The sequence below is a fragment of the Perca flavescens genome, chromosome 2 (assembly GCF_004354835.1).
Source record: "Perca flavescens isolate YP-PL-M2 chromosome 2, PFLA_1.0, whole genome shotgun sequence".
Taxonomy (NCBI): domain Eukaryota; kingdom Metazoa; phylum Chordata; class Actinopteri; order Perciformes; family Percidae; genus Perca; species Perca flavescens.
This window is the reverse complement of record NC_041332.1, coordinates 3,518,463-3,542,160: the sequence shown is the minus strand read 5'-3', so window position 1 is coordinate 3,542,160 and position 23,698 is coordinate 3,518,463. Positions and strand designations below refer to the sequence as shown.

The following is a 23,698-nucleotide window of genomic DNA, read 5'->3' as shown; positions in this document are numbered from 1 at the left end:
AAAGGCCAAAACGCTGAGAAAAAGCAACATTTAAAACATATACCTGTGTACGTGTGACCTGAATATCTCCAGAATATGTTGTTGTTGTGTTCCACGTCTGAGCAGAAATCAACACCACTGACCTCAGAGATGTTGTTGTCATCCAGGTTGAGATTCTTCAGTGCTGGGAACAAGGCCGTTTGAGACCCTACGGGGGAAAGAAAGACTCAGCATTTACACTCAATAATCAGCTGAATAACCCAGGTCATAATGTCAACGTGCGTTAACATCACTGAACCAGGATTAAAACACTTGTGCAAGGAGGCAAATGAAATATAACACAACAGTGAAATGGAATAAAAGTATTCATTAAAATGGGTGTTATTTTTTTACCGGGAGCAGCGTCATCAAATCTAATGTCAGACAGTCCGATCTTCATCAACTTCAGCTGCTCCAGCCTGCAAACACACACACACACACACACACACACACACACACACACACACACACACACACACACACACACACACACAGAGAGAGAGAGAATAGTTTTGTTGGTGTGATGATGTTGCAGTGTACCGTAGCGTTGGTGTAATGATGTTGCAGTGTACCGTAGCGTTGGTGTGATGATGTCGCAGTGTACCGTAGCGTTGGTGTGATGATGTCGCAGTGTACCGTAGCGTTGGTGTAATGATGTCGCAGTGTACCGTAGCGTTGGTGTAATGATGTCGCAGTGTACCGTAGCGTTGGTGTGATGATGTCGCAGTGTACCGTAGCGTTGGTGTGACGATGTTGCAGTGTACCGTAGCGTTGGTGTGATGATGTCGCAGTGTACCGTAGCGTTGGTGTAATGATGTCGCGGTGTACCGTGGCGTTGGTGTAATGATGTCGCAGTGTACCGTGGCGTTGGTGTAATGATGTCGCAGTGTACCGTAGCGTTGGTGTAATGATGTCGCAGTGTACCGTAGCGTTGGTGTGATGATGTCGCAGTGTACCGTAGCGTTGGTGTGATGATGTCGCAGTGTACCGTAGCGTTGGTGTGACGATGTTGCAGTGTACCGTAGCGTTGGTGTGATGATGTCGCAGTGTACCGTGGCGTTGGTGTGATGATGTCGCAGTGTACCGTAGCGTTGGTGTGATGATGTCGCAGTGTACCGTAGCGTTGGTGTGATGATGTTGCAGTGTACCGTAGCGTTGGTGTGACGATGTTGCAGTGTACCGTAGCGTTGGTGTGACGATGTTGCAGTGTACCGTAGCGTTGGTGTAATGATGTCGCAGTGTACCGTAGCGTTGGTGTAATGATGTCACAGTGTACCGTAGCGTTGGTGTGATGATGTCGCAGTGTACCGTAGCGTTGGTGTAATGATGTCGCAGTGTACCGTAGCGTTGGTGTGATGATGTAGCAGTGTACCGTAGCGTTGGTGTGATGATGTCGCAGTGTACCGTAGCGTTGGTGTGATGATGTCGCAGTGTACCGTAGCGTTGGTGTGACGATGTTGCAGTGTACCGTAGCGTTGGTGTGATGATGTTGCAGTGTACCGTAGCGTTGGTGTGATGATGTTGCAGTGTACCGTAGCGTTGGTGTGATGATGTTGCAGTGTACCGTGGCGTTGGTGTAATGATGTTGCAGTGTACCGTAGCGTTGGTGTGATGATGTCGCAGTGTACCGTAGCGTTGGTGTGATGATGTTGCAGTGTACCGTAGCGTTGGTGTGATGATGTCGCAGTGTACCGTAGCGTTGGTGTAATGATGTTGCAGTGTACCGTAGCGTTGGTGTGATGATGTTGCAGTGTACCGTAGCGTTGGTGTGACGATGTTGCAGTGTACCGTAGCGTTGGTGTAATGATGTTGCAGTGTACCGTAGCGTTGGTGTAATGATGTTGCAGTGTACCGTAGCGTTGGTGTAATGATGTTGCAGTGTACCGTAGCGTTGGTGTGATGATGTTGCAGTGTACCGTAGCGTTGGTGTGACGATGTTGCAGTGTACCGTGGCGTTGGTGTAATGATGTCGCAGTGTACCGTAGCGTTGGTGTAATGATGTCACAGTGTACCGTAGCGTTGGTGTGACGATGTTGCAGTGTACCGTAGCGTTGGTGTGATGATGTTGCAGTGTACCGTAGCGTTGGTGTGATGATGTCGCGGTGTACCGTGGCGTTGGTGTGATGATGTAGCAGTGTACCGTGGCGTTGGTGTGATGATGTCGCGGTGTACCGTGGCGTTGGTGTGATGATGTCGCAGTGTACCGTAGCGTTGGTGTGATGATGTTGCAGTGTACCGTAGCGTTGGTGTGGCGATGTTGCAGTGTACCGTGGCGTTGGTGTAATGATGTTGCAGTGTACCGTGGCGTTGGTGTAATGATATGTCGCGGTGTACCGTGGCGTTGGTGTAATGATGTTGCAGTGTACCGTGGCGTTGGTGTGGCGATGTTGCAGTGTACCGTAGCGTTGGTGTGATGATGTTGCAGTGTACCGTAGCGTTGGTGTGACGATGGTGTGACGATGTTGCAGTGTACCGTAGCGTTGGTGTAATGATGTTGCAGTGTACCGTGGCGTTGGTGTAATGATGTTGCAGTGTACCGTGGCGTTGGTGTGGCGATGTCGCGGTGTACCGTAAGCGTTGGTGTAATGATGTCGCAGTGTACCGTGGCGTTGGTGTAATGATGTTGCAGTGTACCGTGGCGTTGGTGTAATGATGTCGCAGTGTACCGTAGCGTTGGTGTAATGATGTTGCAGTGTACCGTAGCGTTGCTGTGATGATGTAATGATGTTGCAGTGTACCGTAGCGTTGGTGTAATGATGTTGCAGTGTACCGTAGCGTTGGTGTAATGATGTTGCAGTGTACCGTAGCGTTGGTGTGATGATGTTGCAGTGTACCGTAGCGTTGGTGTAATGATGTCGCAGTGTACCGTAGCGTTGGTGTGATGATGTTGCAGTGTACCGTAGCGTTGGTGTAATGATGTTGCAGTGTACCGTAGCGTTGGTGTAATGATGTTGCAGTGTACCGTAGCGTTGGTGTAATGATGTCGCAGTGTACCGTAGCGTTGGTGTGATGATGTTGCAGTGTACCGTAGCGTTGGTGTGATGATGTTGCAGTGTACCGTAGCGTTGGTGTGATGATGTTGCAGTGTACCGTAGCGTTGGTGTGATGATGTTGCAGTGTACCGTAGCGTTGGTGTGATGATGTTGCAGTGTACCGTAGCGTTGGTGTAATGATGTTGCAGTGTACCGTAGCGTTGGTGTAATGATGTTGCAGTGTACCGTAGCGTTGGTGTGATGATGTTGCAGTGTACCGTAGCGTTGGTGTGATGATGTTGCAGTGTACCGTAGCGTTGGTGTGATGATGTTGCAGTGTACCGTAGCGTTGGTGTGATGATGTTGCAGTGTACCGTAGCGTTGGTGTGATGATGTTGCAGTGTACCGTAGCGTTGGTGTAATGATGTCGCAGTGTACCGTAGCGTTGGTGTGATGATGTTGCAGTGTACCGTAGCGTTGGTGTAATGATGTTGCAGTGTACCGTAGCGTTGGTGTGATGATGTTGCAGTGTACCGTAGCGTTGGTGTGATGATGTTGCAGTGTACCGTAGCGTTGGTGTGATGATGTTGCAGTGTACCGTAGCGTTGGTGTGATGATGTTGCAGTGTACCGTAGCGTTGGTGTGATGATGTTGCAGTGTACCGTAGCGTTGGTGTGATGATGTTGCAGTGTACCGTACCTGGGCAGAGCCGCCAAGCTGAGCACGCTGCGCTGCTCTACAGGATTACAGGACACATTGAGACTCTTCAGCGACTGCAGCACTCCCACAGGCCTTTAAAACATCAAACGCATCACAGGTACACGACGTGAACACAGCCTGAACGCCACATACTGTACATCAGACTGGAGCAGGGGGGCGGAGCTTCTGGGGCTCCAGCCCCAGCCCCCCCTCCTCCTCCCCGAATCTTTTAGGACAACTTTACTGTCTTTCAGAGGCTGCGAGCTCCGGTTTAAAGCTAGAAAGAAGATAAAGGAGACAGTGGTATCATATGAAATGTCATGCTAGCTTGTCGTGAAGGAGGCTAAATAACCCTCCAAAGTTAGGCTACATTTTGGCAAGGGAAAAACTGGCATGGCCATTTTCAAAAACGGGTCCCCTGATCTCAAGATAAGTGAATAAAAATGGGTTATCTGGGTACCCATGAGTCTCCCCTATACAGACACGCACACTTTATGACAATCCTACGCAGTTGTACCGATTTGTAGGCATTCTATTATCAAATGGCTCGAAAAAATAGTGCAAATAAGCTGCCAGAAATGGAGACGAACTAAAAAAATCCCCATGGACCGCCCGAGGTTTTGGGCTGGGCCCCCGAACGTTTACAGCATCTGGACCCCGCCCCTTGGACTGAAGGAAACAAGCGACAGCGTTACCTCTGCAGCTCTGTGATGTTGTTGTCTTCTACACACAGATCCTCCAGCTGTGGCCACATGGGGGCGCACTCCAGGATCTGACCAGAGACCAGCAGAGAGAGAGAGAGAGACCATTAAGAAACTCTGCAATTTTTTCAGGCTGATTTATAGCAGTAGGCTCCACGCAGAGCCTATGTCATAGCCTTACGTAAGTGTCCAAGCCATTGTGATGAGGATAGCAGAGCCAGTGTGTATGTTCCTGTGTGTGTGCATGTGTATCTGTGTGGGTGTATGTGTGTGATTATCTTCAGAGTGAGTAGTGACTCTAAGGGTCTCCCCTGTTCTTTTTGAGCACAGTGGGAGATCTGCAGCAGGAGAAGTTACCCCTCTCCTTGATCTCATGGTGTTTATGGAGAAGGAGAACCAGGAAATGAGTCAGGGGGGGGGGGGGGGGGTAGTTATTTCGGGAGAGGTGCATGTCGGGCTACAGTGTAGGCTCTCCGATCGTACCTGTGGCCAGGTGAGGTCACATCTGTTCAGCGCCAGGACTTTGAGGTTGCAGAAAGCCTGGCAGTGAGCCGAGGGGTCGGAGGGCAAACGCAGTCGGTTGTCACTGAAAAACAATACGAGAGGTGTTTAGTGGAAGGAGAGAACTACACACAGAGACACACACACACAGAGACAGACACACACACACACACACACACACACACACACACACACACAGACACGCAGAGAGACAGACACACACACACACACACACACACACACACACACACACACACACACACACACAGAGACAGACACACACACACACACACACACACACACACACGCAGAGACAGACACACACACACACACACACACACACACACAGAGACAGACACACACAGACAGACACACACACACACACATATACACACAGACACATACACACAGACAGACACAGACACACACACACAGACAAACACACACACACACACACACAGACACACAGACAGACACAGACACACACACACACACACAGACAGACAAACACATACACACACACACACACACACACACACACACACAGACAGACAAACACATACACACACACACAGACACACACACAGACACAGACACACACACAGAGACAGACAGACAGACAGACAGACAGACAGACAGGTGTACCTGAGCTGAAGTGAGTCCAGCTGGTCCAGCTGCTGTGCGATAGCAGCCATGTCCTCCCAGCAGGACAGCAGAGTCCCACTCAGGCCCAGCCACGCCACGCCTGATCGCTGCTGTTAAGTTAACAACCACAACACGACAAACTGTTCAACACAACACTGAAGCATCTCCCCGCAAACCCTTATTCATTATAATATATATTAAATACCTGTTAGATGTCTCTGTACTTAATTATGTCCTTGTGCTGCTGCAAAAACAGATGTTCCCCTCTTGGGAATGAGCAATAAAGGCTTATCTTATCTAAAGGGTAACTTAAATATACTGAAATATAATAATAATAATCTAAATAGCTGTAAATGAATTTCCTTTTAAATCGCCTGAACGATTGATCATCTACTTGTTTCAGTTTGACTCCTGAAACATCCAGATCTTCATCACGTATGGTGAGAGAACCTGCAGCCTAAAACATAAAGCCACGTCAGAAGGTCCCGTGTGGGTGTAAAAAGATACGTGGTGTAGTTTTTCTGATCTCTCCCTCCGCCCCGGGCCCGTTCACTTCGCAGAAATCAAACAACACCGACGTACGACTCTCAAAACTGTCGAGGGAGATAAAAACAAAAAAAGAGGAGAACAGTGGAATCAATATAAGGAAACAAAGGGAAATATATCCTCACCTAGGTACTGTCAGGACGCCCTCATACTCTGCTTCTGACTGGCTAGTAGTCCTCATACTACTGTCTGCTTCTGACTGGCTAGTAGTCCTTACCTAGGTACTGTCAGGACGCCCTCATACTCTAGTAGTCTTCTGACTGGCTAGTAGTCCTTACCTAGGTACTGTCAGGGCCCCATACTCTGGACGCCCTCATACTCTGCTCCTGACTGGCTAGTAGTCCTTACCTAGGTACCTGACTGGCTAGTAGTCCTTACCTAGGTACTGTCAGGGGGCTCCCTGGCATACCTAGGTACTGCTTCCTGACTGGCTAGTAGTCCTTACCTAGGTACTGTCAGGGTCACTCTGCTCCTGACTGGCTAGTAGTCCTTACCCTGTCAGGGCCCCTCACTCTGCTCCTGACTGGCTAGTAGTCCTTACCTAGGTACTGTCAGGGCCCTCATACTCTGCTCCTGACTGGCTAGTAGTCCTTACCAGGTACTGTCAGGGCATACCTGCTCCCTGACTGGTTAGTAGTCCTTACCTAGGTACTGTCAGGGCCCTCATACTCTGCTCCTGACTGGCTAGTAGTCCTTACCCTGTCAGGTACTGTCACTGGGTAGTCCTTACCTAGGTACTGTCAGGGCCCTCATACTCTGCTTCTGACTGGCTAGTAGTACCTAGGTACTGTCAGGGCCCCTAGCTACTAGAGCACTGTCAGGGCCCTCATACTCTGCTCCTGACTGGCTAGTAGTCCTTACCAGGTACTGTCAAATACTCTGCTCCTGACTTACAGTCAGTGAGATGTCAGGGCCCTCACTCTGCTGACTGGCTAAAACAGAGACTTGAAACTGACTGGGGTGAAAAGTCAGGGACTCTGCTCCTGACTGGCTAGTAGTCCAAGGTACTGTCAGGGCCCTCATACTCTGCTCCTGACTAAAATATGGTGTTTTCTGAAAATTAAACCGTGTAAACATACTGTGGTACAACCTCTAAAATACAATTCTGAACCTGAAAATGAGCAGAATATGAGCACTTTAAGTTAAGACCAAATTACAAACGGTGTGACCTGTGTATGTTACAGTGATGTCAGGGCCCTCACTCTGCTGACTGGCTAAACCTAGCTACTGAGCAGCGACTGCCAACAAAGATGTTACAGCAGTGAGATGTCTCACTCTGCAGCTAAAACAGAGACTTGAGCGGCTGCCAGACTAAAATATGGTGTTTTCTGAAAATTAAACCGTGTAAACATACTGTGGGACAACTAAAAGTGTCCTGAACCTGAAAATGAGCAGCACTTTAAGTTAAGACCAAATTGCAGACCAGTCCGATCGTGTGAGCGGCGGCTGCCAGACAGATCGCTCGGTGAGAGGACACAAAGTGTGGCGATCTCCTCAGTCCTTGAGGCCCACTTGAGCTTCTTGATCTGATGTAGACCTGCTGCAGGGCTCTGATCTGGTAGACCTGCTGCAGGGCGGTCAGGAAGTCCACGCCGAAGCTCACCTTTGCTGGACGGACGAAGGAGCCGCCTTTAGGGTTCCTGAGAGAATCCGTCGGGGACAAAAAGCTTTCAGATTACACGTTTCAAATAAGCACGGATTACTTTTTTATTATTGTTGTGGATTGAGCTCCTCATTTTTATTCTACTTTATTATATTTACAGTACAGGCCAAAAGTTTGGACATACCATGGAATTATGTACTTAAAAAGGTATAGTGGAGGATTTTCTTTTTCCGGGTGGATCATCAAGACTATTGGTCCTCCTGGTTGTCAATCATTCTGGTGATATGTTTACGTCCCGAGCTTTCAGGTGTGTGTGTGTGGTGAGCTTGAGCTCCGGTTTCAGCCATTCATTGAAGCATTGAAGCTTTTGGGAGAATATAGTTCACACGCTGGCGTGCGCTAAAAGCAAAGTAGCCACCCTTTGCTTTTTTTGATAACTCTGCAAACCCTTGGTGTTCTCTCAATGAGCTTCATGAGGTAGTCACCTGAAATGGTTTTACCTTCACAGGTGTGCTTTGTCAGGGTTCATTAGTGGAATTATTTCCCTTATTAATAAAAAAGCAAAGGGTGGCTACTTTGAAGAATCTAAAATATAAGACATGTTTTCAGTTATTTCACACTTTTTTGTTAAGTACATAATTCCATATGTGTTCATTCATAGTTTTGATGCCTTCAGTGAGAATCTACAATGTAAATAGTCATGAAGATAAAGAAACACATTGAATGAGAAGGTGTGTCCAAACTTTTGGCCTGTACTGTATGCACAAAACATCTGCAGCCAGATGTGGCTGCCTCCGAGTCAATCGACGTCATCTTAAAAGCGACCAATGGGAATCAGCTCACTAAGTTTCATGGATTTCTGTAACTTGTTCCAGGTAGAGGGAGCAGCACAGGAACACTGCTTGTAGCTTGTAGCTTCCTGCTGTGATAACGTGACGGTAACGAGGGCTGGAACAGCTCGTCGCCTAGCAGCTAGCGGAGTGTCCTTCCGTTTATAGCTTCATCCCGACAAAACGCCGCGGTTGAATTTCAGCCTGCGTGCACGTTCCGTAGCCTAGAACAGAGCGGCTTGTATCGGTAGAGAGCGAACTGCCGAGTCGCCCTCTCTGCTCGGCTGCACTCGGCATTATCTCCAAACTATTTTTTATTTACATTTTACTTTGTTGACAAAAGAGCTTTCTGAACATGTGTGTGGAACAGATCAACGGAGAAGCACTCGGGGCTGCAACTCTCGTTGGAAGGTTTAAGCCGATGAAGTCCTGAGAAGCTCTAGCTTGTTGTGTTATTGTTCACTTTTAACTCACTTTACATCATCTTTGCGATCTCGTTTTCCTCACAGCAGCACTCATATACCTGCATGTGAAATAGTGGACTCCCTCGTGGCTGCCGTCGTGTTTGCCTCTCTCTGAGTTATCCCACTCGACGCCGAGCCACAGCCCTGAGCACAGAAAACACAAACTGGGTTAGTGGTAGTGGCCTCAGGATCCACACGTGTCTGCCACACATAAGGGCTGTGAGATGCAGCTCTGATACTTTAGCCGTTAGTTTCTTCCTTCCAATGTTCCAGATTAAAAACCCTCTCTCGGTAAAGCAAATCATAACACAAATGTAAACTTGAAATTGTGTTGTAGTTTGCTTTACTGTGATTGCTGTTTGGAGAGCAGTGATGTTGTGATGCTGGGCAGACAGTGTCTGAGGAGGGGGAGTGGTGTGTGTGTGTGTGTGTGTGTGTGTGTGTGTACTCTTTTCTGTTCTGTTTAACCATTAAACTGGAAGTCAAACTGGCTGGAGGGGGGGCTTAAAGTAACGTTACTTTATCAAATGTACTTACAGTACATCCAGTGGTGTAGTCTACGTGATACGCAGTATACCCACTAAGAAAGGTCCAGGATTTCCATATACCCACTTAAAAATACCCAATGACACGCAACAACATACTTTGCTTTATTATTTTGACATAGTTTGAATTGTCATCTGTGTATTTCTTCTTCACATAGGCTAAATGAAGGGATTTCCACTGTAAGTTGGTGCATTAAAGTGTATCAGAATGCCCGAAATTAAGTTGTTGATGCTCAAAACTTCCCTGGGTCTGGATGTGCCTGCTTGCAGTCTAAATATGTCACATACAATTGGCTGAAAGTGATGCTTTTGAAAACATGATATTTCTGATAATAAATGAAAGATTTTTGAAATGGCATGTCTATTTTGTCTCGGCGGAGCTGAGATGAGAACAATCAGAACACGGCAACAACCCGCCCAGAACTGCAGACAATTCACCGTTGCGGGTCAACTACATAACGCCTAGTGTCTACATCGGTAGGATTAACAGACAAAATGTCTTCTCCTAAAGCTAAAAACCCCGTTCGCAGCGCTGGAAGCCCGGTGCTCGGAAGCTCCACCGGCCGCTACGAGGTCATGATCGCTGACCGAGCCGTGGAACCGGTCCTCGCTGTCGCATCTCCTCCAGCGGCAGGGCTCCGAGCATCGGAGAGCCCCACTCGGTGCCGTGTGTGCGTGTGTGTGTGTTGTAGTAAAGAGAGAGAATGGGAGAAGGAAGTTTGTGTGAGGTGGACCTGGTCACCACAGACCCAAATCTTCCCAGCTGTTGCTACTGTCATATGCTGCTGTCTCTTCATGTGGCACATTATGTTTGGCACATTGTACGGGTCTCTTCTTATATCAGAACAAGGTAATACAATGTGTAATAAAGTGATGACCTATTAACAGTAATGTAAATGCTAAATGGCCTAATACCTGTTATATGATACTACAACAATGCAAAGTAGCCTATAGGCTCTTAACCTTGCAGTTTTGCACATATCATGTAAGACTCGATTTCTCCATTTCTTTGCACAAAACTCTCCAGAAAAGTGCGATTTAACGGTTTATTTTATTTATAAATTTAGCAATTTAACCCCTGAGTACAGGCCCATACATACAATACAGTACAGTACAGTGTACCCAGTACAATACATTAGACTACACCACTGCTTACTTCCCACTGACCTAACTAGCTATGGATACTGACAGGGGGACTGAGGGAGAAACGCCCGGTTCTTTCTCACCTGCTGTCGGTGGCACCGGGCCCACATACCGCACCGTGGCCCGCTCCCCGTCGCAGGACACCCGCCGGCCCACCGGGTCCGCCGGCATACCCGGTTCCGTCTGGTCCACTCCCATCGAAGCCACCTTTTTAACACACCACAACATGACGTTAGCATGACGCTAGCTAACCGTTTTCCTACAAATAACCGCCACAATGAGAAACATAACTGACATATAAACAGATACATAATATAAATAACACATACAGAAAAAAATTACCGTTGGTGTTTCTCAAATGTAGCTTTTGATGTTGTTTTTTTTTTAGCTTCTAAGCTATCAACGCAACGACCCAAAACATCTGACGTCTCTGCGTCACCGGAAGTGACACATTTCGAAGTTGCACTCAATTCTCAGAACATTTCAAAACAAAACTTAATACCTTAGATGTAAAATGTAATTTTATGTGCTCTATCTTCAAGTCTAATTCTGACTCTTTTTTTTTTTTATAACTAAAGTGTCCAGTTTGTTTGGTGTTAAATCAACGTTAATCGAGGCATATTTAAAAAAAAAAAAAGGAACCATTGTGCCGCTGTGGCCGTGTTCCCGGTGGGAGATACTTCGCAGTAGAACGCGCTGTGTGCTGAGGGGGAAAACGTGTGAACGTGTGTTTATCTCTAGTATTATGTAGAGAGTTTAAAGTAGTAGAAATACGTGTAAAAACTACAGTTAACCAGATAAATTAGCAGTTTCAATATATAGAAGTCAACGGAAGTGACGCTGGAACAATTTGGAAGACAGCATGAAGAAGAGCGAGCAGAAGAGGTTTGTTTACACACTAAATGAATGTGAATGAAGACAGTCTGAGGACAGATGGACTAAGGGCGGGCTGGAGGTGGACAGCAGACACGACAGAGTGTCTTCTGTTATCATTAACTAACGTTAAACTGAAGTATTCAGATTACTGCAGTACAAGTACTAATACCACACTGTAAACAAACTCTGTTACAAGTTAAAAGTCCTGCATTGAAAATATTACTTCAGTAAAAGTCTGTGAGTCTCATCAGTAGTTAAAGTTTAAACATGTCCCGTGTGACTGTTGTACTATTACAACTATTAGTGTTATTCCTCAGGCTTTATTGTAAGTTTACTGCTGGAGTTGTTTGAGGTGAATTATTATCTGATGATTATTTCTTTATTCTGGGTTTATCTGCTGATTGTTTTCTCTGTTAATCAGTTGGTTGTTTGATTGTATGGAAATAAAGCGAGAGGGAGAGAGAGACACATTTAAAGGTGAAATAATTGTTTTTATTGTTAAAGACACATCCTTTCTGGATGAAGTGTCCTACAGACTGAAGAAAACCTCTTTCTTTGGTGCAGATCTTCACCTAAAATCACACCATAATCATTTTAATTTGAATATTTTAAATGAGAATAATGATACAAACATGATCATTTCCCTCCAGTATCGGGAATCATCAGTCAAAAATAATCACACAGTCCGATATTCTCCCCATGTGCTGCAACCGTGGTTGATAGTTTGGTTTGTAAGTGAAATAATTACCCAGAGTCCAATGTGACGCCTTCACACGGTTTGTCTTGTCCTCAGTGAGGAGGCGTCGTCGGGGCAACCGGCAGCCGGCTACGTGATTGGTCAGGTGTGTGGCAGCTTGTTCCAGGAGAAGTCTGCAGCCTCCGGGTCGCTGTCGTCTCTGTTCAGCAGCACCGCGCCAGCTGGACCTCTGCTGTTCCAGCCTGCTCCCAAGGTAACACACACACACACACACACACACACACACACACACACACAGCTCTGGGTAGTGCAGCCAGTGCGTCAGCCTGCAGACCGTGGTGAAGGACAGTATTAATTAGGTGATGGAGACGAGACAGTCTCCTGTATGGGTCCTGGGCTGTGATTATGTTGCTGCCTCGATCTGTTACCCTCACTATTCAGCTGAGAGAGCGAGGGTCAGGGTTTTTTTTTTTTTTACGTTTCTTCATTCGGATCCGTTCCAGTCTGAATAAACGAACAGCGCAGTTTACATGCTTCGTCCTTGTTGCATTATTCATTAAGCTAATCCTAAACCGAATTCTGTAGTTATCAACTCTGAATTTTAGTTGAGAACGTCAGTTATAACGGCCCACGTATTAAAAAATTGTCAGGTTTAACTCGGGCTCATAATTCCAGTAAATGTGTCGGCCAGGCTGGGCTCGGATAGGGTCAGGCTTGATTTTTTTTTTTGGGCCCGATCTAAGCTCCACCTCTTGTGCAGTAGAAAATCCAGAGCAGACTCCCCAGACTAATGTTCAATCTTAAAAGATTGAGCTAGGTCTGGTGATAGCCAGACTAGGAGAAATACACAATCTAACCAGACTTGTACTTTAACATGTCCTGTGTGGTTTTGTTGTTCTCATTGCAGCTTGTTCAGAAGAGCCCAGAAACAACAGAGCCCCAGAAGCAAAATCCAGAGGTCAAAGGTCAGCCTCAGAAGAAGAAGAAGCAGCTGAAAGAGAAAACCGAAGCCGACCAGAAGCTGGAAAACAGGTGCAGAGTTTAGAAACGGAGATAGATAGATAGATAGATAGATAGATAGATAGATAGATAGATAGATAGATAAAAAAAAGACATTTCTCTATTCATCTCACTTCAATTTTATTGCTGCAAAATGGGGATTGTCAGTCAGACTGACCAACACATATATAATAATAAAAGATCGATACCTGACGTCTGTGTATCGATACTGTATCGCCACGGAAAATATCGCGATACTATGCTGTATCGATTTTTTTTTTCTTCCCCCACCCCTAGCATCCAGTAGCTTACAACGACAAAAACACAACAAACACACTTACACACATATATGTCTCACATACATAAAAATCACTTCCAGAAATGTAAAGAGTTATTAATCTGTGAAGTGATGACAGAGGTCTGCTCTGGGCTGACCATGTGATGCAATGACCCTGATAAGGTGCTCTGGTAGTGTGTGTGCAGTGGTGGTGGTGCAAAAGTGAACAGTGCAATAGCTTATTATTAAATCTTAACAGGGAATAAGTTATAAGATGTAGATGTTCGCTCCATCTGTCCATTCATAAATCCACAGAGCTGCTCATCGTTTCTTTCTTTTCTCTTCCTTTTATTTCTTCCTCCTTGCATATGAAACTACCGTTATTGTAATTCTTGAAGGGTTGGTCAACTAAATGAGCCTCGTATCACGGCAGCTCTCCTTCTTGGATGTCTACTTAACTCTTGGGACTCTTTACCATCCGTCCGTCTGGTTTCTCTCTCTCTCTCTCTCTCCCTCCCTTTCCTGCGCTGGTATCAGGGAGATCAGTTTACAGAACGCTGACGAGGAGAAGGGAGGGCCGGGGAAGAAGAAGAGGAAGAGCAGCAAGAGGAAAGCTGCGGAGGTGGAGCCGGGCGGAGAGCTCGACGCCGAGCAGTGGGTGATGAAGAGGCAGAGGCTGAAGGCCAGGAAAGAGGAGGAGGAGAGGAAGAGGAAGAGGACGGTGTTCGTGGGAAACCTGCCCATCAGCTGCACCAGGAAGGTACACACACACACACACACACACACACACACACACACATATACACATACATATACACACACACACATACACACACACACACACCCACCCACACATACACACACACACACACCCACACATACATATACACACACACACACACACACACACACACACACACACACACACACACACACCACACACACACACACACACACACACACACACACACACACACAAGGCTCAGGTCTCTTTAGAACATGACCCGTAGAGACACACACACAGAGAGAGAGAGAGAGAGAGAGAGAGAGAGACCCAGAGAGAGAGACAGAGAGACCCAGAGAGAGAGACAGAGAGAGAGAGAGAGACCCAGAGAGAGAGAGACCCAGAGAGAGAGAGAGACAGAGAGAGACCCAGAGAGAGAGACCCAGAGAGAGAGAGACAGACAGAGAGAGAGAGCGAGAGACACATAGAGAAAGACAGCGACCCAGAGAGAGAGACAGCGACCCAGAGAGAGAGACCCAGAGAGAGAGAGACAGACAGAGAGAGAGCGAGAGACACATAGAGAGAGACCGCGACCCAGAGAGAGAGACAGGAGAGCCTGATGCGTGTTGGTCCTGTTTCAGACGCTGCAGAGCCTCTTCAGGGACAAAGGATCCATCGAGTCCGTCCGCTTTCGATCTGTGGTAAAAACACTACGACAACACACAAACATCCCAGCAAACGGTTACTACGACAACACCCAAACATCCCAGCAAACGGTTACCACGACAACACACAAACATCCCAGCAAACGGTTACTACGACAACACACAAACATCCCAGCAAACGGTTACTACGACAACACACAAACATCCCAGCAAACGGTTACTACGACAACACACAAACATCCCAGCAAACGGTTACCACGACAACACACAAACATCCCAGCAAACGGTTACCACGACAACACACAAACATCCCAGCAAACGGTTACTACGACAACACACAAACATCCCAGCAAACGGTTACACGACAACACACAAACATCCCAGCAAACGGTTACTACGACAACACACAAACATCCCAGCAAACGGTTACTACGACAACACACAAACATCCCAGCAAACGGTTACTACGACAACACACAAACATCCCAGCAAACTGTTACTACGACAACACACAAACATCCCAGCAAACGGTTACCACGACAACACACAAACATCCCAGCAAACGGTTACTACGACAACACACAAACATCCCAGCAAACGGTTACTACGACAACACACAAACATCCCAGCAAACGGTTACTACGACAACACACAAACATCCCAGCAAACGGTTACCACGACAACACACAAACATCCCAGCAAACGGTTACCACGACAACACACAAACATCCCAGCAAACGGTTACTACGACAACACACAAACATCCCAGCAAACGGTTACTACGACAACACACAAACATCCCAGCAAACGGTTACTACGACAACACACAAACATCCCAGCAAACTGTTACTACGACAACACACAAACATCCCAGCAAACGGTTACTACAACACACAAACATCCCAGCAAACTGTTACTACGACAACACACAAACATCCCAGCAAACTGTTACTACGACAACACACAAACATCCCAGCAAACGGTTACTACGACAACACACAAACATCCCAGCAAACGGTTACTATGACAACACACAAACATCCCAGCAAACGGTTACTAAGACAACACACAAACATCCCAGCAAACGGTTACTACGACAACACACAAACATCCCAGCAAACGGTTACTACGACAACACACAAACATCCCAGCAAACGGTTACTACGACAACACCCAAACATCCCAGAAAACGGTTACTACGACAACACCGAAACATCCCAGCAAACGGTTACTACGACAACACACAAAACATCCCATCAAGCGGTTACTACGACAACAAACAAACATCCCAGCAAACGGTGACTACGACAACACACAAACATCCCAGCAAACGGTTACTACGACAACACACAAACATCCCAGCAAACGGTTACTACGACAACACACAAACATCCCAGCAAACGGTTACTACGACAACACACAAAACATCCCATCAAGCGGTTACTACGACAACACACAAAACATCCCAGCAAACGGTTACTACGACAACACACAAACATCCCAGCAAACGGTTACCACGACAACACACAAACATCCCAGCAAACGGTTACTACGACAACACACAAACATCCCAGCAAACTGTTACTACGACAACACACAAACATCCCAGCAAACGGTTACTACGACAACACACAAACATCCCAGCAAACAGTTACTACGACAACACCCAAACATCCCAGCAAACGGTTACCACGACAACACACAAACATCCCAGCAAACGGTTACTACGACAACACACAAACATCCCAGCAAACGGTTACTACGACAACACACAAACATCCCAGCAAACGGTTACTACGACAACACACAAACATCCCAGCAAACGGTTACCACGACAACACCCAAACATCCCAGCAAACGGTTACCACGACAACACACAAACATCCCAGCAAACGGTTACTACGACAACACACAAACATCCCAGCAAACGGTTACTACGACAACACACAAACATCCCAGCAAACTGTTACTACGACAACACACAAACATCCCAGCAAACGGTTACTACAACACACAAACATCCCAGCAAACTGTTACTACGACAACACACAAACATCCCAGCAAACTGTTACTACGACAACACACAAACATCCCAGCAAACGGTTACTACGACAACACATAAACATCCCAGCAAACGGTTACTACGACAACACACAAACATCCCAGCAAACGGTTACCACGACAACACCCAAACATCCCAGCAAACGGTTACCACGACAACACACAAACATCCTAGCAAACGGTTACTACGACAACACACAAACATCCCAGCAAACGGTTACTATGACAACACACAAACATCCCAGCAAACTGTTACTACGACAACACACAAACATCCCAGCAAACGGTTACTACAACACACAAACATCCCAGCAAACTGTTACTACGACAACACACAAACATCCCAGCAAACTGTTACTACGACAACACACAAACATCCCAGCAAACGGTTACTACGACAACACACAAACATCCCAGCAAACGGTTACTATGACAACACACAAACATCCCAGCAAACGGTTACTAAGACCACACACAAACATCCCAGCAAACGGTTACTACGACAACACACAAACATCCCAGCAAACGGTTACTACGACAACACACAAACATCCCAGCAAACGGTTACTACGACAACACCCAAACATCCCAGCAAACGGTTACTATGACAACACACAAACATCCCAGCAAACGGTTACTAAGACAACACACAAACATCCCAGCAAACGGTTACTACGACAACACACAAACATCCCAGCAAACGGTTACTACGACAACACACAAACATCCCAGCAAACGGTTACTACGACAACACCCAAACATCCCAGAAAACGGTTACTACGACAACACCGAAACATCCCAGCAAACGGTTACTACGACAACACACAAAACATCCCATCAAGCGGTTACTACGACAACAAACAAACATCTCAGCAAACGGTGACTACGACAACACACAAACATCCCAGCAAGCGGTTACTACGACAACACACAAACATCCCAGCAAACGGTTACTACGACAACACACAAACATCCCAGCAAACGGTTACTACGACAACACACAAAACATCCCATCAAGCGGTTACTACGACAACACACAAAACATCCCAGCAAACGGTTACTACGACAACACACAAACATCCCAGCAAACGGTTACCACGACAACACACAAACATCCCAGCAAACGGTTACTACGACAACACACAAACATCCCAGCAAACTGTTACTACGACAACACACAAACATCCCAGCAAACGGTTACTACGACAACACACAAACATCCCAGCAAACGGTTACTACGACAACACCCAAACATCCCAGCAAACGGTTACCACGACAACACACAAACATCCCAGCAAACGGTTACTACGACAACACACAAACATCCCAGCAAACGGTTACTACGACAACACACAAACATCCCAGCAAACGGTTACTACGACAACACACAAACATCCCAGCAAACGGTTACCACGACAACACCCAAACATCCCAGCAAACGGTTACCACGACAACACACAAACATCCCAGCAAACGGTTACTACGACAACACACAAACATCCCAGCAAACGGTTACTACGACAACACACAAACATCCCAGCAAACTGTTACTACGACAACACACAAACATCCCAGCAAACGGTTACTACAACACACAAACATCCCAGCAAACTGTTACTACGACAACACACAAACATCCCAGCAAACTGTTACTACGACAACACACAAACATCCCAGCAAACGGTTACTACGACAACACATAAACATCCCAGCAAACGGTTACTACGACAACACACAAACATCCCAGCAAACGGTTACCACGACAACACACAAACATCCCAGCAAACGGTTACCACGACAACACACAAACATCCTAGCAAACGGTTACTACGACAACACACAAACATCCCAGCAAACGGTTACTATGACAACACACAAACATCCCAGCAAACTGTTACTACGACAACACACAAACATCCCAGCAAACGGTTACTACAACACACAAACATCCCAGCAAACTGTTACTACGACAACACACAAACATCCCAGCAAACTGTTACTACGACAACACACAAACATCCCAGCAAACGGTTACTACGACAACACACAAACATCCCAGCAAACGGTTACTATGACAACACACAAACATCCCAGCAAACGGTTACTACGACAACACACAAACATCCCAGCAAACGGTTACTACGACAACACACAAACATCCCAGCAAACGGTTACTACGACAACACACAAACATCCCAGCAAACGGTTACTACGACAACACCCAAACATCCCAGAAAACGGTTACTACGACAACACCGAAACATCCCAGCAAACGGTTACTACGACAACACACAAAACATCCCATCAAGCGGTTACTACGACAACAAACAAACATCCCAGCAAACGGTGACTACGACAACACACAAACATCCCAGCAAACGGTTACTACGACAACACACAAACATCCCAGCAAACGGTTACTACGACAACACACAAACATCCCAGCAAACGGTTACTACGACAACACACAAAACATCCCATCAAGCGGTTACTACGACAACACACAAACATCCCAGCAAACGGTTACTACGACAACACTGTCGGCTGGGGCTGGCTCCGTGTAAGACCTGCTGCTGACCTGCTCTGTGTGTCGTCCCCCCCGCAGGTCCGAGAGGATCCCGCCATGTCCCGCAAAGTAGCCGCCATCCAGTGAGTGTCTGTCCGCTCTGCTCCAGCATTGCCCAAACGTCTCCTCTTCTGTGTGAATGACCATTGTTTGTTTGTTTGTTTGTTTGTTTACCGCTCCACAGGCGTAAAGTCCATCCCAAAAAGCAGAGCATGAACGCCTACGTGGTGTTCAAAGACGAGGACGGGGTCTCCAGGGCGCTAGAGAGGTCAGACGGGGAATCTTTCTCACAAACGCAGCAGCACTGGCAGCTAAAACTGTCCTGTCCTGTTAGTAGTGTCCTGAGGAGTGTCCCAGGGCAGTCAGACACTGTCCTGTGACTCCCAGACACTGTCCTGTGACTCCCAGACACTGTCCCGGGACACCCAGACACTGTCCTGTGACTCCCAGACACTGTCCCGGGACACCCAGACACTGTCCTGTGACTCCTATGACTGTCCCGGGGCAGTCAGACACTGTCCTGTGACTCCTATTATTGTCTTGGGACACCCAGACACTGTCCTGTGACTCCTATTACTGTCTTGGGACACCCAGACACTGTCCTGTGACTCCTATGACTGTCCCGGGACAGTCAGACACTGTCCTGTGACTCCTATGACTGTCCTGGGACACCCAGACACTGTCCTGTGACTCCCATGGACACTGCTGACAGGACAGGACAGTTTTTGCTGCCACTGCTTCTCCCCAAACGCTCCCCGTCCGGTCCCTGTGCGTCCCCCTATCACCCAGCGTGTCCTTGTGTTTGTCTCTGCCGACAGGAACGGCATGGAGATCGAGAAGGACTTCCACATCCGGGTGGACCGAGTGACGGACAGCTCGGCGGTGAGTCTCCAGGCGTCCCGGCCCGTCTGATTTGGGGGTTTTATAGCAGGACGGAGGTGTGGTGATGTTTGGTGACGTTGTCTCTGTCTTACAGCACGACCACAAGCGCTCGGTGTTCGTGGGGAACCTCTCGTTTGGTGAGACTCTGCAGCTTCAACATCGATGATGGTCGGGATGAAGAGCACACGTTAACCTGTCTGTCTGACTGTGTGTGTGTGTCTGACTGTGTGTGTGTCTGTCTGTCTGTCTGTCTGTCTGTCTGTCTGTCTGTGTGTCTCTGTGTTTGTGTGTCTGTCTGTGTCTCTGTGTATATGTGTGTGTCTGTCTGTGTGTGTCTGTGTGTGTCTCTGTGTATGTGTGTGTGTGTCTGTCTGTGTGTGTCTGTCTGTGTGTGTCTGTGTGTGTCTCTGTGTATATGTGTGTATATGTGTGTGTGTCTGTGTGTGTCTGTCTCTGTGTGTGTCTGTCTGTGTCTGTGTGTGTGTGTCTCTGTGTGTGTCTCTGTCTGTGTGTGTGTGTCTCTGTGTTTGTGTGTGTGTGTGTGTGTGTGTCTGCGTGTGTGTGTCTCTGTCTGCCTGTCTGCCTGTCTGTCTGTCTGTCTGTCTGTCTTTCCGTCCTCAGAGATCAAGGAGCTGACCTTCCGGCGCCACTTTGAGCAGTGTGGCCCGGTGGAGGCTGTGCGACTGGTCCGGGACCAGAACTCAGGACTGGGCAAAGGGTTCGGCTACGTCCTGTTTGAGGTACGAGAACTCAGTCGCTGCTTCCCTCAAACACATCAGGCTGTCCCCCGCCCTGAAAGATAGTCTGGGGGGCCATATAATCACAACAATCACAACAATCACACTCTCTTCCAACCAATCAGACTGACCAGGACTGCCAAAATAGGCTGAAAATGAAGTTTGTACATTACTCCAGAAGAACGTGATTATGCGATCGCATAATTCAACACATAATCAGCCAAAGTCCACATATTATAAATATGCGGGGTGGGGGGAGCGGGGCGCATTTTTCCAAATATGCCGCAATTTCGCCGCATAAATAGCTGATTTTCGCGCAAAATATGCGGGGCTTGCATGATTTCATAATCTCTGCATTTTCATTGCAAAAAAAGTCCCATAATATACAGTACAGGCCAAAAGTTAGGACCCACCTTCTCATTCAATGAGTTTCCTTTTTATTTTCATGACTATTTACATTGTAGATTCTCACTGAAGGCATCAAAACTATGAATGAACACATATGGAATTATGTACTTAACAAAAAAGTGTGAAATAACTGAAAACGTGTCTTATATTTTAGATTCTTCAATGTAGCCACCCTTTGCTTTTTTATTAATAAGGGAAATAATTCCACTAATGAACCCTGACAAAGAACACCTGTGAAGGTAAAACCATTTCAGGTGACTACCTCATGAAGCTCATTGAGAGAACACCAAGGGTTTGCAGAGTTATCAAAAAAAGCAAAGGGTGGCTACTTTGAAGAATCTAAAATATAAGACATGTTTTCAGTTATTTCACACTTTCTTGTTAAGTACATAATTCCATATGTGTTCATTCATAGTTTTGATGCCTTCAGTGAGAATCTACAATGTAAATAGTCATGAAAATAAAAAGTAAACGCATTGAATGAGAAGGTGTGTCCAAACTTTTGGCCTGTACTGTATCTTAGCAGAAAGTTAAAAAATGTCACGTTTACTTCACACAAGAGCAGCCATTTAGCCCTGTTGCCATGGGAACATTACGAAGTGACGTAAATATGCGACGTGAACATCATCGAAAAAGCAGGTTGATGGGGGGGGGGGGATCACTGTTTTTTCTCTTTTTCATCAAACTGCAGTTTTTGCAAGTTCCTGCAATTTAATTGCATAAAATTGCATAAATATCATATATAGCATATTCTATTGCATTTTTTAATAAAACGTGCCGCATAATCAAGGATTTTTGCCCGCAACAATCACAAAAAAACTCTAAATTTTTCTGGAAGGACTGATATCTGTATATACTAAAAAACAAGGTTTGAATGTCATGGTATTTGTATTTACTCTAAGGATCCCCATCAGCTGACGCCCAGACCACGTTTAATCAGACAATATTAAAACATTTCACAACACGTACTGAAAAGAATTCAAACAAAGAAAATATATGTAACAATATCTGCTTACAAAACTAAATAACGAGAAGAAAAATTACAATTAAAATGAAATGAAAACAGTAATAAACAGCATAGAGAAATCCCTTGAAAACAAAGTCATTTTTTCAGGTTTTTTCGGAAAACACGAAAAATAAAACCGCCTGAGTCACATGCTTGACATAAGCAATTATACTAAAGGTGTAGAATCACATGACCTGTTCAACTGAGGATGTAGGCAATTTTACCAGAGGTGGCCAGCACCACGAGGAGATGATTTAGGCAACAAAATCATTTTTGTTAAAAAATGACATAGGCAATAATTTTAGGAAGGTGACGATATGACAGAATATTGCATGGCTAAAATGAAGGTAGATCACATTAAATCACACTGGCGTCTGACCCGCAGAGCTCCGACTCGGTGCAGCTGGCGCTGGAGCTGGACGGCAGCCAGCTGGAGGCCAGGGCCATCCGGGTGAAGAGGTCGGTGAAGAAGGAGAAGCAGAAGAAGAAGAAAACGGACAGAAAAGGTGCCGCGGGGAGGCCCGGCAAGGGCCCGGGACAGGAGAGGAGGAGGAGGAGGAGGAGGAGGAGGAGGAGGAGGCTTCAAGTCCCCGAAGAAGTTCTCGGGAACGCAGCCGAGGTCGGGCAAAAGCTCGGGCTCCTTCAAGGGAGAGATGGTGGACCCGAACAAACCGAACAAACAGAAAGGACTGAAGAAGAAGAAGAAGTCAAAGAAGCCAAAAAAAAACGTTCATATCTGATATCTGATCCACGTTAAAGATATGAGTAATTAGGCCTGTGTGTCTGTGTGTGTGTGTGTGTGTGTGTGTGTGTGTGTGTGTGTGTGTGTGTGTGTGTGTGTGTGTGTGTGTGTGTGTGTGTGTGTGTTTAGTATTTTCTGTATTATTGTCTTAAAATGAGATGATCCCCTGGTTATCCCTTTAATAAATCAATTAAAAGAAGAGGTTTGGTCTCAGTCGGTCTGCATGCATTTGACACATTCATTGAATAATATTTAGGCTCAATTATAAAGTGTTTCTGATATTTTGCTGCCGTATGTGACACAGAACATAGTAATTTCCCATTGCCGGGACATGCCGTCGCCGTCCTAGAAACCGTAAATCCACGTGGAGCACCCCCCGTCTTCTCTCCTC

General features: G+C 46.5%; 2 protein-coding genes across 2 annotated transcripts in view; one reads left to right on the top strand and one right to left on the bottom strand.

Moving 5' to 3' along the window:
• Positions 1-11,116, bottom strand: part of tbce (tubulin folding cofactor E) — a 19,963-nt gene extending 8,847 nt beyond the window's left edge. Inside the window, exons 1-12 of the mRNA XM_028604167.1 lie at positions 11,010-11,116; positions 10,751-10,874; positions 9,039-9,123; positions 7,506-7,722; positions 7,358-7,410; positions 6,044-6,129; positions 5,537-5,636; positions 4,874-4,976; positions 4,385-4,461; positions 3,690-3,782; positions 373-437; positions 123-187 (exon numbers count right to left, since the gene is read on the bottom strand). Coding sequence (XP_028459968.1) covers positions 123-187; positions 373-437; positions 3,690-3,782; positions 4,385-4,461; positions 4,874-4,976; positions 5,537-5,636; positions 6,044-6,129; positions 7,358-7,410; positions 7,506-7,722; positions 9,039-9,123; positions 10,751-10,865 — 1,059 coding nt within the window. The 5' untranslated portion in view covers positions 10,866-10,874; positions 11,010-11,116. The remainder of the gene's footprint in view (positions 1-122; positions 188-372; positions 438-3,689; positions 3,783-4,384; positions 4,462-4,873; positions 4,977-5,536; positions 5,637-6,043; positions 6,130-7,357; positions 7,411-7,505; positions 7,723-9,038; positions 9,124-10,750; positions 10,875-11,009) is intronic.
• Positions 11,117-11,313: 197 nt separating this feature from the next.
• On the top strand, positions 11,314-23,491 carry rbm34 (RNA binding motif protein 34). Its single transcript, XM_028601629.1, has 11 exons — positions 11,314-11,552; positions 12,337-12,493; positions 13,148-13,272; positions 14,054-14,276; positions 14,882-14,941; positions 19,572-19,615; positions 19,717-19,800; positions 20,351-20,414; positions 20,509-20,551; positions 21,036-21,154; positions 22,951-23,491. Exons 1-11 carry the CDS (start codon positions 11,530-11,532, stop codon positions 23,320-23,322), a joined length of 1,314 nt encoding a protein of 437 aa, XP_028457430.1. The 5' UTR covers positions 11,314-11,529; the 3' UTR covers positions 23,323-23,491.
• Positions 23,492-23,698: the final 207 nt, after the last annotated feature.

Coding starts and splice junctions, on each gene's coding strand:
- rbm34 (XM_028601629.1), top strand. CDS start 11,530: ATGAAGAAGAGCGAGCAGAAGAG. Junction 20,552..21,035: donor CGTGGGGAACCTCTCGTTTG/GTGAGACTCTGC, acceptor TTCCGTCCTCAG/AGATCAAGGAGCTGACCTTC. Junction 21,155..22,950: donor TCGGCTACGTCCTGTTTGAG/GTACGAGAACTC, acceptor TCTGACCCGCAG/AGCTCCGACTCGGTGCAGCT.